The following is a 16,323-nucleotide window of genomic DNA, read 5'->3' as shown; positions in this document are numbered from 1 at the left end:
CTGTTATTGGGGCGGCAGGGTAGCCTAGTGGTTAGAGCGTTGGACTAGTAACCGAAATGTTGCAAGTTCAAATCCCCGAGCTGACAAGGTACAAACCTGTCGTTCTGCCCACTGTTCCTAGGCCGTCATTGAAAATAAGAATTTGTTCTTAACTGACTTTAAAAAAAATATATATACAGTGCCTTGCGAAAGTATTCGGCCCCCTTGAACTTTGCGACCTTTTGCCACATTTCAGGCTTCAAACATAAAGATATAAAACTGTATTTTTTTGCGAAGAATCAACAACAAGTGGGACACAATCATGAAGTGGAACGACTTTATTGGATATTTCAAACTTTTTTAACACCTGCCTGGTGTGCCTGGAACACACCAGGCAGGTCCGAGATACTGTTGTGAAGAAGTTTAAAGCCGGATTTGGATACAAAAAGATTTCCCAAGCTTTAAACATCCCTAGGAGCACTGTGCAAGCGATAATATTGAAATGGAAGGAGTATCAGACCACTGCAAATCTACCAAGACCTGGCCGTCCCTCTAAACTTTCAGCTCATACAAGGAGAAGACTGATCAGAGATGCAGCCAAGAGGCCCATGATCACTCTGGATGAACTGCAGAGATCTACAGCTGAGGTGGGAGACTCTGTCCATAGGACAACAATCAGTCGTATATTGCACAAATCTGGCCTTTATGGAAGAGTGGCAAGAAGAAAGCCATTTCTTAAAGATATCCATAAAAAGTGTTGTTTAAAGTTGGCCACAAGCCACCCGGGAGACACACCAAACATGTGGATGAAGGTGCTCTAGTCAGATGAAACCAAAATTAAACTTTTTGGCAACAATGCAAAACGTTATGTTTGGCGTAAAAGCAACACAGCTCATCACCCTGAACACACCATCCCCACTGTCAAACATGGTGGTGGCAGCATCATGGTTTGGGCCTGCTTTTCTTCAGCAGGGACAGGGAAGATGGTTAAAATTGATGGGAAGATGGATGGAGCCAAATACAGGACCATTCTGGAAGAAAACCTGATGGAGTCTGCAAAAGACCTGAGACTGGGATGGAGATTTGTCTTCCAACAAGACAATGATCCAAAACATAAAGCAAAATCTACAATGGAATGGTTCAAAAATAAACATATCCAGGTGTTAGAATGGCCAAGTCAAAGTCCAGACCTGAATCCAATCAAGAATCTGCGGAAAGAACTGAAAACTGCTGTTCACAAATGCTCTCCATCCAACCTCCCTGAGCTCGAGCTGTTTTGCAAGGAGGAATGGGAAAAAATGTCAGTCTCTCGATGTGCAAAACTGATAGAGACATACCCCAAGCGACTTACAGCTGTAATCGCAGCAAAAGGTGGCGCTACAAAGTAGTAACTTAAGGGGGCTGAATAATATTGCACGCCCAATTTTTCAGTTTTTGATTTGTTAAAAAAGTTTGAAATATCCAATAAATGTCGTTCCACTTCATGATTGTGTCCCACTTGTTGTTGATTCTTCACAAAAAAATACAGTTTTATATCTTTATGTTTGAAGCCTGAAATGTGGCAAAAGGTCGCAAAGTTCAAGGGGGCCGAATACTTTCGCAAGGCACTGTATATATATATATTAAAATAGCTAATAGTATGATGATCATTGAAAAGTATGGTTTCTTGTCTATCTAAAATAACCATCATCTCTCGCCATCTCCCCAGCTGTGTGACAGTAAAGAGGAGGGGGTGGATGGTGACAATGTCAACATGGGCGTTGTCAACCCTACGACTCCAGCCCAGTATTTCCACCTGCTGAGACGACAAATGATACGCAACTTCCGCAAGCCGCTCATCGTGGCCGGGCCCAAGACTCTGCTCCGATTCTCTGTAAGACATTCAAATATTCAACCTCTAATACAATCAAGCCATAAAGTAGTCATTTAGGCTATTTGAGGAGATCCGTTTGGGCAAGGAGAGGTGCAGAAACACTCATCTTCTCACATAGTGACTAGTTATTTATAGATCATGTATTTCCTTCCCGTTTTCTACCTGTAGGGAGCAACATCCAGTCTGGTTGACATGGCTCCTGGTACATATTTCAAGCCTGTGATTGGTGACCCCTCAGTCACACCAGCAAGGTAAAGAAGGACCCACAATACACTCTCCATCAAATAGTACACCGTCAGAAAATAATTTTTTTTGGAACCAAAAAAAGGTTCTAGGATGTGATAGATACAGTGCATTCGAAAAGTATTCAGACCACTTGACTTTTTCCACATTTGTGTTACGTTACAGCCGCATTCTAAAATGGATTAAATACAACATTTTCCTCATCATTCTACACTTAATACCCCATAATGACAAAGCAACAAAAAAAAAGGTTATTTTTTGCACATTTATAATAAAAAAAAACAGAAATAACTTATTTACATAACTATTCAGAACCTTTGCTATGAGACTCAAAATTGCTTCTGCAACTTGATTGGAAAGGCACACACCGGTCTATGTAAGGTCCCATAGTTGACAGTGCATGGACCAAGCCATGAGCAAATACCAAGCCATGAGGTCAAAGGAATTGTCCGTAAAGCTCCGAGACAGGATTGTGTCGAGACACAGATCTGGGGAAGGGTACCAAAAAATGTTTGCCGCATTGAAGGTCCCCCAGAACACAGTGGCCTCCGTCATTCTTAAATGGAAGAACTTTGGAACCACCAAGACTCTTCCTAGAGCTGGTCGCCCGGCCAAACTGAGCAATCGGGGGAGAAGGGCCTTGGTCAGGGAGGTGACCAATAACCTGATGGTCACTGACAGAGCTCCAGAGTTCCTTTGTGGATATGAACAACCATCTCTGCAGCACTCCACCAATCAGGCCTTTATGGTAGAGTGGCCAGACTGAAGCCACTCCTCAGTAAAAGCCTCATGACAGGCTGCAAGGACTCTCAGACCATGAGAAACAACATTCTCTGATCTGATGAAACCAAGATTGAACTCTTTGGCCTGAATGCCAAGCGTCACGTCTGGAGGAAACCTAGCACCATCCCTATGGTGAAGCATGGTGGTGGCAGCATCATGCTGTGTTGATGTTTTTCAGCGGCAGGGACGGGGAGATTAGTCAGGATCAAAGGAAAGATGAACGGAGCAAAGTACAGAGAGATCCTTGATGAAAACCTGCTCCAGAGTGCTCAGGACCTCAGACTGGGCTGAAGGTTCACCTTCCAACAGGACAACGACCATAAGCACACAGCCAAGACAAGTCAGGAGTGGCTATGGGACAAGTCTCTGAATGTCCTTGAGTGACCCAGCCAGAGCCCCAAATTGAACCCGATCAACCATCTCTGAAGAGACCTGAAAATAGCTGTGCAGCAACATTCCCCATCCAACATGACAGAGCTTGAGAGGATCTGCAGAGAAGAATGGGAGAGACTCCCCAAATACAGGTGTGCCAAGCTTGTAGCGTCCTGTAATCGCTGCCAAAAGTGCTTCAACAAAGTACTGATTAAAGGGTCTAAATACTTTTTCAAGTCCTGTGCATTCAGGTTGTTTCATAAGCAAAGTCATTTGTATCATTTCACTTTGTGAAAACAATTAGCACAGACAAATCTCATTAGGCTCAGCCAGAGTCATTTATTTCTTAATATATGTCTCTGGGTGTAGCTTATACCACAGCCTCTGCCATAGAAACAAACGGAGCATGGCTTGGGGACTCTGGTCGCAACTTTACAATGCAAAAAAACAACAAAAAAACGCTTGTCTGTAGCCAAAACGGTTCAAAACTAAAAACCTGAACAAAATTTCTGGGCAGATTCTCGGGATGCTTTAAGGAACTATGAAAATATTTCAAATAAATCCTATTTAATCTATATAAAAACGTTTGTCACAGGGAAATATTAGGTTAATTTAATAGTGAAATCTTTGGTTAATTTAATAGGGATATCTTTGGTTAATTTAATAAGGAAATCTTAGGGTTGCTGCAGAATTTTATATCCCATCAAGGTGTGTCATGGTTCCAAAAAGTTTGAGTGACAAAACATTAAGAACACCTTCCTGATATTGAGTTGCATCCCCCTTTTGTCCTCATTACAGACTCAATTCATCAGGGGATGGACTCTACCAGGTTTTTGATGTATTTTATTTAACCTTTATTTAACTAGGAAAGTCAGTTAAGAACAAATTCTAATTTACAATGACAACCTACCCCGGCCAAACCCGGACGATGCTGGGCCAATTGTGCGCCACCCTATGGGACTTCCAATCACGGCCGGTTGTGATACAGCCCGGAATCGAACCAGGGTGTAGTGATGCCTCTAGCACTGAGATGCAGTGCCTTAAACCGCTGCATCACTCAGAAGCCCAAGGTGTCGAAAGTGTTCCACAGGGATGCTGGCCCATGTTGACTCCAATGCGTCCCACAGTTGTGTCAAGTTGGCTGGATGTCCTTTGGGTGGTGGACCATTCCTGATACACACAGGAAACCGTTGACATTGACAAACCCAGCATCGTTGCAGTTGTGGACACACTCAAGCCGGTGCTCCTGGCACCTACTACCATACCCCTTCAAATATTCTCTTAAATATTTTGTCTTGCCCGTTCACTGTCTGAATGGCACACATAAATAATCCATGTCTTAATTTCTCCTCCCCTACATTTACACTGATGTGGATTTAACAAGTGACATCAGTAAGGCGTCATAGCTTTCACTTGGAATTCACCTGGTCAGTCTGTCATGGAAGGAGCAGATGTTCCTAATGTTTGGTCCTCTGTGTGTAATATTGCTGTCCAGGTTTGATTTAATAATCCTGTTCCGTCTATCCCTGTAGTGTCCAGCGGGTGGTGTTGTGCTCAGGAAAGCACTACTATGCCCTGTTGAAGCAGAGGGAAACGGCAGCTGCCACTCAGACCACAGCACTGATCCGACTGGAGGAGCTGTGTCCCTTTCCTCTGGAGGCCCTGCAGCAGGAGCTGAACAAGTACACCAATGCTAAAGGTAGGCTGTACCTGACCTGACCACTACTTACCTCAAACACTACTGCATCAAAGCTGGGACCGAGAGACTGGAAAAACAGCTTCTATCTCAAGGCCATCAGACTGTTAAACAGCCATCACTAACATTGAGTGGCTGATGCCAACATACTGACTCATCTCTAGCCACTTTAATAATGAAAAAATGTATCACTAGCCACTGTAAACAATGCCACTTAATATAATGTTTACATACCCTACATTACTCATCTCATATGTATATACTGTACTCTATACCATCTACTGCATCTTGCCTATGCCGTTCGGCCATAGCTCATTCATATAGTTTTATGTACATATTCTTATTCATTCCTTTATACTTGTGTATATAAGGTAGTTGTTGTGAAATTGTTAGATTACATGTTAGATATTACTGCACTGTCGGAACTAAAAGCACAAGCATTTTGCTACACTCGCATTAACATCTGCTAACCATGTGTATGTGACAAATAAAATTTGACTAGATTTTTACTATCATATAAAAATGTATTGGTTGCATACACATATTTTGCAGATGTTGTCGCAGGTGTAGCAAAATGTTTGTTTCTAGCTCAGTGCAGTAATACCTAACAATACACAAAAAATTCCAAAATGTATCGAAAGGAATTAAGAAATATTAGCACGAGCAATGTCAGAGTCCAGACTATAAATATGTGTTTATTTATTTAAACATGATTAAAGGATTTTATTTTTTATTTATTTCACCTTTATTTAACCAGGTAGGCAAGTTGAGAACAAGTTCTCATTTACAATTGCGACCTGGCCAAGATAAAGCAAAGCAGTTCGACAGATACAACGACACAGAGTTACACATGGAGTAAAACAAACATACAGTCAATAATACAGTATAAACAAGTCTATATACAATGTGAGCAAATGAGGTGAGAAGGGAGGTAAAGGCAAAAAAGGCCATGGTGGCAAAGTAAATACAATATAGCAAGTAAAACACTGGAATGGTAGTTTTGCAATGGAAGAATGTGCAAAGTAGAAATAAAAATAATGGGGTGCAAAGGAGCAAAATAAATAACTAAATAAAATACAGTTGGGAAAGAGGTAGTTGTTTGGGCTAAATTATAGGTGGGCTATGTACAGGTGCAGTAATCTGTAAGATGCTCCGACAGTTGGTGCTTAAAGCTAGTGAGGGAGATAAGTGTTTCCAGTTTCAGAGATTTTTGTAGTTCGTTCCAGTCATTGGCAGCAGAGAACTGGAAGGAGAGGCGGCCAAAGAAAGAATTGGTTTTGGGGGTGACTAGAGAGATATACCTGCTGGAGTGTGTGCTACAGGTGGGAGATGCTATGGTGACCAGCGAGCTGAGATAAGGGGGGACTTTACCTAGCAGGGTCTTGTAGATGACATGGAGCCAGTGGGTTTGGCGACGAGTATGAAGCGAGGGCCAGCCAACGAGAGCGTACAGGTCGCAATGGTGGGTAGTATATGGGGCTTTGGTGACAAAACGGATTGCACTGTGATAGACTGCATCCAATTTGTCGAGTAGGGTATTGGAGGCTATTTTGTAAATGACATCGCCAAAGTCGAGGATTGGTAGGATGGTCAGTTTTACAAGGGTATGTTTGGCAGCATGAGTGAAGGATGCTTTGTTGCGAAATAGGAAGCCAATTCTAGATTTAACTTTGGATTGGAGATGTTTGATATGGGTCTGGAAGGAGAGTTTACAGTCTAACCAGACACCTAAGTATTTGTAGTTGTCCACGTATTCTAAGTCAGAGCCGTCCAGAGGGTGATGTTGGACAGGCGGGTAGGTGCAGGTAGCGATCGGTTGAAGAGCATGCATTTAGTTTTACTTGTATTGAAGAGCAATTGGAGGCCACGGAAGGAGAGTTGTATGGCATTGAAGCTTGCCTGGAGGGTTGTTAACACAGTGTCCAAAGAAGGGCCGGAAGTATACAGAATGGTGTCGTCTGCGTAGAGGTGGATCAGAGACTCACCAGCAGCAAGAGCGACCTCATTGATGTATACAGAGAAGAGAGTCGGTCCAAGAATTGAACCCTGTGGCACCCCCATAGAGACTGCCAGAGGTCCGGACAGCAGACCCTCCGATTTGACACACTGAACTCTATCAGAGAAGTTGTTGGTGAACCAGGCGAGGCAATCATTTGAGAAACCAAGGCTGTCGAGTCTGCTGATGAGGATGTGGTGATTGACAGAGTCGAAAGCCTTGGCCAGATCAGTAATGTTTCTTATCGATGGCGGTTAAGATATCGTTTAGGACCTTGAGCGTGGCTGAGGTGCACCCATGACCAGCTCTGAAACCAGATTGCATAGCAGAGAAGGTATGGTGAGATTCGAAATGGTCGGTAATCTGTTTGTTGACTTGGCTTTCGAAGACCTTAGAAAGGCATGATAGGATAGATATAGGTCTGTAACAGTTTGGGTCAAGAGTGTCCCCCCCTTTGAAGAGGGGGATGACCGCAGCTGCTTTCCAATCTTTGGGAATCTCAGACAAAAGCAGAGGTTGAACAGGCTAGTAATAGGGGTGGCAACAATTTCGGCAGATAATTTTAGGATGGTGTGTATAGACATTTGTGGACAGTATATGAATAGAAAAGGTATGTACAGCAGTAGTTATATAGAATAAGACTTGACTAGAATACAGTATATACATATAAAGTGGGTAAAACAGTATGTAAACACTATTAAAGTGTTCCATGTCTGTGTACGTAGGGCAGACGTCTCCTAAGGTGCAGAGTTGAATATCTAAATCTAAAATACTGTTTAGCAGTTGCTTTTATCCAAGTACACCGACGCTTAAGGTACCCTAACCTGACCTCAATCTCACCTGGCTTGGCCCATGCCGGGTCATCACTAAATCCCACAGACACCATAGGCTGATTTTCTCAGACACAGATTAAGTCTCGACCTGGTCTAAAAAGCTATTTCAAAGGAAATTCTCCACGGAGCATGTTTTTTCCCCCTCCTGGACAATGCTCTGAGAAGCTGTTCCTTTACTACAGATGCCATCTGTTCCCTTTACGTCTCTGCAGCAGCATTAAATCAATATGAATGGACAATGACCTTGGTTTTTGTGTGTGTCCCATACAGAGTTCGTGTGGAGTCAGGAGGAGCCCCAGAACATGGGCCCCTGGTCGTTTGTGGCCCCCAGGTTTGAGAAGCAGCTGGCCTGCAAGGTGAGCCCTGTCCCTGTCTTTGGTTGGTTGTTTTTGTGTGTGGATATTTGACACTTTCATTGAGACCGTTTAGAAATCAGACTGGGATACAGGTAGGTGGGAGCAACCGTGTGAAGGGCGGACCCGGTCGATTGAATCCCGATGGGGAGTCGTAGATATAACTTGTGCTGGGGAGTGTTACCATTGAAGACACATTTCAGTTGAAGACAACTGACTAGGTATCTCCCTTTCCCTTTCCCATTACACCATGGCTCTGCGTGCCCTGTCCCTGTCTGAAGGACCAGGAAAACACAGTATAGATTTAACTGGGTTTACATCTTTGGATATTACTTACCCTGCTTGGAGAATACTAACTTACTTAGGCTAATCTCCTTCGGCCCTATTTGGGACATAAGGTCACAATGAGTTAGAAATCTCTGGACGTTATCTAGTCTGTTCTCACAGAGTCATGGGTGATGTGCCATGTGAGACTACATTTACATTTACATTACATTTAAGTCATTTAGCAGACGCTCTTATCCAGAGCGACTTACAAATTGGTGCGTTCACCTTAAGACATCCAGTGGAACAGCCACTTTACAATAGTGCATCTAAATCTTTTAAGGGGGGGACTAAATACTAGACTAAATATTAACTATGCATTTCTTCTCTCCCCCAGCTTCGATTGGTCAGTCGGCCTGCTCTGCCCGCCCCGGCTGTGGGCATCGGAGCGCTCCACCAGCAGCAGAACGAGGCCGTCCTCACCGCCACCTTCTCCTCCTGAGCCACTGGAACAACTGGGGCCCAAGATGGACGCTCTTGGGCCCCAAAATGGAAGCTCACTCCCAGCACTACTTCATGAAGCTCCAGTAAAAACCACATGACATCTCTCCTCTATCTTGGAAAATCCAGACTGAATTCAGATCCGTTTTATGTTTTTTTAACTTGTTTCACTGTCGTGATTCAGTCTGGAAGCTAGGCTACCTCTTCTCATCCTCTCCATTCAAATTGTTGTCAAAACACAAGTGCTAAAGGGCTGCTTTCAATGTGGCGGATTCAGTTGCTGTTTGGCGGTTCGTGGGGATGGGTTTAGCATTATGAAATGGAGTTGGAACTACAAAACAACGTGATGTAGACAGTCAGAAATTGCGTAGGGCAATTATTATTATTATTTTTTGATTTTTTGTTGTTGTTGATTGTGTTCAATTCACTAGCTGTACGGCATTATTAGGTTACTGACAAATAGCAAAACCTAAATATGGTTCAGATTGAATTACGGCATTAGACACTAAGTTTAGAGCATCATTGTTTTATACATTGATTTTTTTGATTGATCACACAACAGCAGAGTATTATGATTTCATTTCATTAACCTGACATATGACTATCATCTTGTTCAGTCTATCATCTTGTTTCTTCGAGGTAGAAGATTGTTTCAGGTTGTCAATCAAAAGGGCTTAGGCATTCATCAGTGTTGCCCGCATGAGCTGCTGTAGTTTTTCTACTGTTTTCAATGTCAGCCTCAACATCAGTTTGTTATAATAAAACGTCAAAATACTGTTAAAGTGTGAAATTTAAACTTCAAAAATGATTTTGTGTATTTTTGTTTGTGTGTATAAATCCAAAGATTTTCATTGTGCTTAAATTGTGAAAAAATACCAAGCGAACAACTACTGCACAAATGTGCCTTTCAGCACCACGGCTATTTAATATTTCTTTAGGAAAGTTAGGGCTGCTATTTCTCTACAAATTAGTCAAATTAAAATATTAATCCCATCTCAGTAGCAGTTTTGTTTCATTTTCAGAAGGTTTCATTTGTTGTGGATTCTGTCTTTACTGCTACAGGTACGATTTAAACAGTCTGATGTGAATACTGACCATTACTGTATTAGAGTTCTAATTTACTATCTAGTGGTACAAAACGAATGCCCCACTCAGACCACTTCCAGACAGTCCTAGCAAAATTCTTGCTTGAGAAATTGCTCTTTGCTAAGAAGCTATTTAAAAAAAAAAAAATGTTTTAAAGGTACTTAATTGGTACCCAGAAATGTTTTGATATTTTAAAAAATGGCTACGTTGGACTTTTTTAAAAGTAGTTCACACCTGCATAACACATTTTTTTCCCATGTAGTTTCTTTAGTAGCTACCTTCCATGTTATTACAAAATAGCACTGAATACTTTTCTCAAACAGTTGTGCATATGTTGTGGGAATATTTCTTTTGGTTATCTAAAGCAGACGCTAGATCTAGTCTTGTAATTCCTCTGTTCTACTTATTGTCAGTAATATAGTAGCATCCTTGCGCTTCTTGAGGGTGACTCAGTTGTACTATGAATTCAAATCAGCACCGAACCACTAAGCCCTTTCTGAGAGGATTGGTGTAAACAATATGGCAGTAAATCCATCTTACTCATGAGACAAGTGGAATTGTTGCTATACTTACTTATCTCCTTGCTTATACCTATCAAATCCTCTCAGATATCCACATGTATCTGGGTGTACAGGCTAGGCCCTCATTTGGGATTCAGGTCTGCCCAGAAAACACGGTATTTTCTGTGAGACGGTATTACTCTGAATCCAGTGCACTGGGGGTAGGTGCCAGGGATTGTTTCTGGGCATGGCCTGAAGCTCCAGAATGGTACATTTTCATTTCAAGGTATACTGTAGTAGCAAGGGGTTGATTTGGGATTCAGGGGCCCAGAAATGAATCAGTCTGTCAAGGGAGACAGACCGGAGAGGCTCCATCATCCCATTAACACCTTCTAATAGATCAGAAGACTCATTTCACTTCCTTTGAGATTTTCTGACACTATAACAGATCTAATTGGTTTTCTAAATAGACAGCCATTGCATTTAACTGAGAGTAGTCTGTCCCTTTTTGTTTTGTGGAGAGAGGGGGAAAAAAGATCCTCATAAGTAATTATGATAACTGTTGAACAGTGATCTATTCTAAACAGGGGCCAGGGTGGCAGTCCGTGACAAGCCTTTTTGGATTGGCTGAGGCCATGCATGTTGGATGTGCTTTCCATTCTATTATATGCATAAGTAGGAATGGCCTAGGGCAAAAGCAATGCCAGGGGATTTTTAAATACTCCCTCCGGTTTGCCATTTTGTTGTGAGGACTAAGCATAGTTCAATGTCATCATCGTTTTATTCATGTGAAAGCCGTCACTTGCATTGTCCACTCTCTCTCTCTCTCTCTCTCTCTCTCTCTCTCTCTCTCTCTCTCTCTATATATATATATCTATATATATATATATATATATATATCCATTACTTGCTCCAATGACACGAGTCGTGGATTTGGTGCAATGCCAACACTAATCGTTCACTCATACATCCTCATCACGCACACTTTCGGCTACATAGGCATGAGAGGAGAGCGGCCTCCCCAGCCACCCACTCCTTATTGCTATAACAACCAAAGGCGCGGTCAAGCAGGCAGCTTGACTCAATAGAACAGCGTTTCAATTCAGACGGACACCGACCGACCCCTCCAACGGGAGTTATCTTTCTGTCAAGTAAACATAGCCGAAACAGAATCCAGAGAGATATAGTTGTTTGTTGCAAAGCGAATGAGACAGAATAGCGAAGGAGCTCCCGGTCTGTTACGTGAAGATTAGACTAGTGTTATAACCTGTAGGTAGGCTGCTACTGGTGGTTGGGCTGTAGCCTACTGGAGAGTAAGGACACCTTTGCTTTCGCAGCGCAGCGGTTGTATGGATGGGCTGAGTAAAGCAAGGTTTAAAACTAACTGGGCGACAATCAGGAAGAAACCCTATTCAGTCCTACTTTTTTTGTCGACTAGAGACGGGGCACCATCCCCACTGAGTCAGCACGAAAAGGTGACATTCTTTGTGAAGCGGTACCTATAATCTTCTCACGTCTGTCTTCCCCGGTGACGACATGGCGAGTGAGAACGGACAGTCTGGGGGGGGGTCTTGGAAAAAGAATGTCGATGATATCAAGAAGGTATTCGAGTTCAAAGAAGTCCTTGGAACGTGAGTAATAAATGTGTGGTCTATAGAATCTTGTAACAGGTCCTTAAATTACAACTTTGTTGTCGGCTGTCAAGGGGGTTTACTCTAGATAGCACAGCCACAAAGTCTATCGTAAAACTTAATGCATTTTTGTTTCGCTTTTTGGTTTTAATTTAAGGATAAGGTTAGCAGTTTGGTTAGAGGTAGGTTTAAAATGACATTTTATTAAGATACATTGTTTATACATTGTTTATGACTTTGTGGCTGTGGTAACTAGTTACGACCGCTGTCAATCGATTATACAGTGTAACAGAAGCGGAAATGGCAATTGTCTTGTCAACGAAGCTTAGACAATACGACATGTGATATTGCCGGCGTACGTGCGATTTTTGCAAATACTAACGTTTTGAATGATGCTTTATTGTGTCCTACAAATGCTTATGACATCGACAGTTACTAGATGCAACAATTCAAAAGCACGTTGCCAAACGGTCAATAATAGGTATATTCTATGGCAGGAGTTCGATGGAAAAGCGGTCGGGTCCGCCTCTATAGATTTCGACAGTTACCTCTAGGTTACGTTTGGTTTAGTTGGTAGCGCAACGCCAGGGTTGTGGGTTCGATTCCCACGTGGGACCAATACGAGAGAAAAGTATAACAATTTATGCACTCACTACTGTAAGTCGCTGTGGATAAGAGCGTCTGCTAAATTACAATTTAAAAATATATTTATTCATCAATATCAGAGATCAAAGGGTTATAAAGCAGGTCCAAGGTGATGTGTCAAGGCACCTGCATTACAGAATAGATTATCTTGAGGTTTTCTTATTAATTTACATATCGTATGTAATCAGAAATACATTAGTTAGCATCTGTTATTAAATGCATTGACAGGACTCTGTGAATGGTCGTCATTGTTTCAGCATCAAAATGGTCAGGAGAATTGGATTGTCAGTTGCTGCCTGCTGTTGAAATGGTGTCTTCTGATGTCTAGTCAGACGGATAACATTGAATAGATACAGAAGATTCCTGGTGCTGAATTATGATCATGTCTAATCTGTATTTAATTGTGATAATACGAAAGGTCCACCGGGCAAGTCAGTATATATTGTTTTTAAAAAGTAGCTATTTTCACCTACACACAGGGGGGAAAACAGAAAGATCGGACTACTGGATTTCTTTACATTTAGGTTTTTATTAGAATACAATATGACCTGCCCAATAGGGACAACCTCAGAGCAGGCTCAACTTGCATACCTGTTATTAGAATACAATATGACCTGCCCAATAGGGACAACCTCAGAGCAGGCTCAACTTGCATACCTGTTATTAGAATACAATATGACCTGCCCAATAGGGACAACCTCAGAGCAGGCTCAACTTGCATACCTGTTATTAGAATACAATATGACCTGCCCAATAGGGACAACCTCAGAGCAGGCTCAACTTGCATACCTGCTCACGTCATTTGCCACTGGCAATACACTCTTAGGGGGGGAAAAAGGTGCTATCTAGAACCTAAAAGGGTTTTTCGGATGTCCCCATAGGAGAACTCTTTTTAGTTCCAGGTAGAACCCTTTTGGGTTCCACGTAGAACCTTTTCCACAGTGGGTTCAACGGTTCCACATGGAACCTAGAAGGGTTTTACCTGGAACCAAAAAGGGTTCTCATACAGCTGAAAAACCATTTAGGAATTATTTTGTCTTTCTAAGAGTGTATGGTCAACTGCTATAAAATCATCTTTAGTCTGACATGTTTCCTGGCATTTTACAGCTCCCTCTGGGAGTATGGAACATTTTCCTTATCTTTATCATCAGAGACTAACTTATAAATATATATATATATATACACACACACACACACACACACACACACACACACACACACACACACACACACACAACCTTGCAACAAGTTGGTATGAAGCTGGTGATGTTGGTGCATGGCTTTCATCAGCGGTTTAGTTCTTCATTCTTGTTATTCTCTTGTGCTTCCACTACTGTACTACGTCAGAGCAGACAAATTCCTACAGAGTTTATTTTGGTCCTCCAGTTAGTGCTGCCTGACTGATGGCAGTTTTGCTGTGGGTGAGTTATGATGCAGACAGGGAGCATGTAAGTACTCACTTTGACAAATTCCCCAAATGGAGACTGGAAGACGAGCATTCCAAAAACTCTCTCTGCCTCTAAACTATTTTTCAAGATTTTCGTCAAGGGCGGGGTGTTTACATGCATAAGCTAAATATCGCTGCTAGGTTCCCTCTCCGTTGAATTGATAAGCTGTGTGTTTTAGAAAGTGAAAAACAAAGTCCTTTGACCTACAGATGTTTTCTATTTAATTCCCTCCATGTGGGGTGGCAGGTAGACTAGTGGTTAGAGTGGAGGGGCGGCATGTAGACTAGTGGTTAGAGTGGAGGGGTGGCAGGTAGACTAGTGGTTAGAGTGGAGGGGCGGCATGTAGACTAGTGGTTAGAGTGGAGGGGTGGCAGGTAGCCTAGTGGTTAGAGCATTGGACTAGTAACTGAAAGGTTGCAAGATCGAATCCCCGAGGTGACAAGGTCAAATATATGTCTTTCTGCCCCTGAACAAGGCACTGTTTCTAGGCCATCATTGAAAATAAGAATTTGTTCTTAACTGACTTGCCTAATTAAATAAAGGTAACATATAAAGCAACAACACATCCTTCACCTCCCCCTTCTCTTGGGGAGAATGTGATTTGATCTGGTATTGAAGGAGGCCTGTGTCAGAGGGGGAAATATTTTTTTGATCAGCCCTGGGAGATTGGTATCAAGCAGGACACGTATGTCACTCTTAACTTCAATAAACCGACCCTGCTGGTCTCCATTCACCAGGGTCAACATGGGGATCAGGATTCAGGGGTCCATTTCAATTCAGTCAGGAAGTGAAAACTGAAATTGAATTGGAATGTCAGGTTGCTTCCTGAATTGACTGTATTGAAATGTAAATGGACCCAACCCTGATGGGGATGGCTATTTGCCTTGACTAGAGCTAAACCATAAACCGCTATGGAGATATCCCTTCATAGTGGCTTAGCCTGTTTGTTGTTCAGAATCCGAGATAATTCTCAATATGCTACATCTCTTAGGCTAAATCACATTCAGATTGCACACTTTTTGGTTTAGCCCAGGGCTAAGAAAGAACATGCTGTTTGAAAGCCCTTAATTTTCCCTCATTTTCCCTCCCCCCTCAACCTCATATGGATCTGTGTTCCACCCTGTCCTTTTCCTGAGGTACAGGCTGTCCTTTTCCTGAGGTACAGGCTGTCCTTTTCCTGAGGTACAGCCTGTCCTTCTCCTGAGGTACAGCCTGTCCTTCTCCTGAGGTACAGCCTGTCCTTCTCCTGAGGTACAGGCTGTCCTTCTCCTGAGGTACATGCTGTCCTTCTCCTGAGGTACACGCTGTCCTTCTCCTGAGGTACAGGCTGTCCTTCTCCTGAGGTACAGGCCGTCCTTCACCTGAGGTACAGGCTGTCCTTCACCTGAGGTACAGGCTGTCCTTCACCTGAGGTACATGCTGTCCTTCACCTGAGGTACAGGCTGTCCTTCACCTGAGGTACATGCTGTCCTTCTCCTGAGGTACAGGCTGTCCTTCACCTGAGGTACAGGCTGTCCTTCTCCTGAGGTACAGCTTGTACCTCTCATCACCATCGGGGAGGAGCAACTTGTATATATTGTACTCAATACCATCTACTGTATCTTGCCTATGCTGCTCCGTACCATCACTCAAGCGATAAGGAGCACTGTGCAAGCGATAATATTGAAATGGAAGGAGTATCAGACCACTGCAAATCTACCAAGACCTGGCCGTCCCTCTAAACTTTTAGCTCATACAAGGAGAAGACTGATCAGAGATGCAGCCAAGAGGCCCATGATCACTCTGGATGAACATGAGATCTACAGCTGAGGTGGGAGACTCTGTCCATAGGACAACAATCAGTCGTATATTGCACAAATCTGGCCTTTATGGAAGAGTGGCAAGAAGAAAGCCATTTCTTAAAGATATCCATAAAAAGTGTTTAAAGTTTACCACAAGCCACCTGGGAGACACACCAAACATGTGGAAGAAGGTGCTCTGGTCAGATGAAACCAAAATTGAACTTTTTGGCAACAATGCAAAACGTTATGTTTGGCGTAAAAGCAACACAGCTCATCACCCTGAACACACCATCCCCACTGTCAAACATGTTGGTGGCAGCATCATGGTTTGGGCCTGCT

At 42.7% G+C, this 16,323-nt stretch overlaps 2 protein-coding genes across 2 annotated transcripts in view; both read left to right on the top strand.

Annotated features, from left to right (window-relative positions):
* Positions 1-9,886, top strand: part of LOC115133925 (2-oxoadipate dehydrogenase complex component E1-like) — a 38,121-nt gene extending 28,235 nt beyond the window's left edge. The window contains exons 14-18 of the mRNA XM_029667358.2: positions 1,688-1,852; positions 2,021-2,103; positions 4,783-4,949; positions 8,046-8,131; positions 8,790-9,886. Of these exons, the coding sequence (XP_029523218.1) occupies positions 1,688-1,852; positions 2,021-2,103; positions 4,783-4,949; positions 8,046-8,131; positions 8,790-8,894 (606 nt within the window). The 3' untranslated portion in view covers positions 8,895-9,886. The remainder of the gene's footprint in view (positions 1-1,687; positions 1,853-2,020; positions 2,104-4,782; positions 4,950-8,045; positions 8,132-8,789) is intronic.
* A 1,569-nt stretch (positions 9,887-11,455) lies between these two features.
* camk1db (calcium/calmodulin-dependent protein kinase 1Db) overlaps positions 11,456-16,323 on the top strand; it is a 67,743-nt gene continuing 62,875 nt past the window's right edge. The window contains exon 1 of the mRNA XM_065022317.1: positions 11,456-12,110. Coding sequence (XP_064878389.1) covers positions 12,016-12,110 — 95 coding nt within the window. The 5' untranslated portion in view covers positions 11,456-12,015. The remainder of the gene's footprint in view (positions 12,111-16,323) is intronic.

The sequence above is a fragment of the Oncorhynchus nerka genome, linkage group LG9a (genome assembly GCF_034236695.1).
Source record: "Oncorhynchus nerka isolate Pitt River linkage group LG9a, Oner_Uvic_2.0, whole genome shotgun sequence".
NCBI lineage: Eukaryota > Metazoa > Chordata > Actinopteri > Salmoniformes > Salmonidae > Oncorhynchus > Oncorhynchus nerka.
This window is presented reverse-complemented; position numbering and strand designations above follow the sequence as displayed.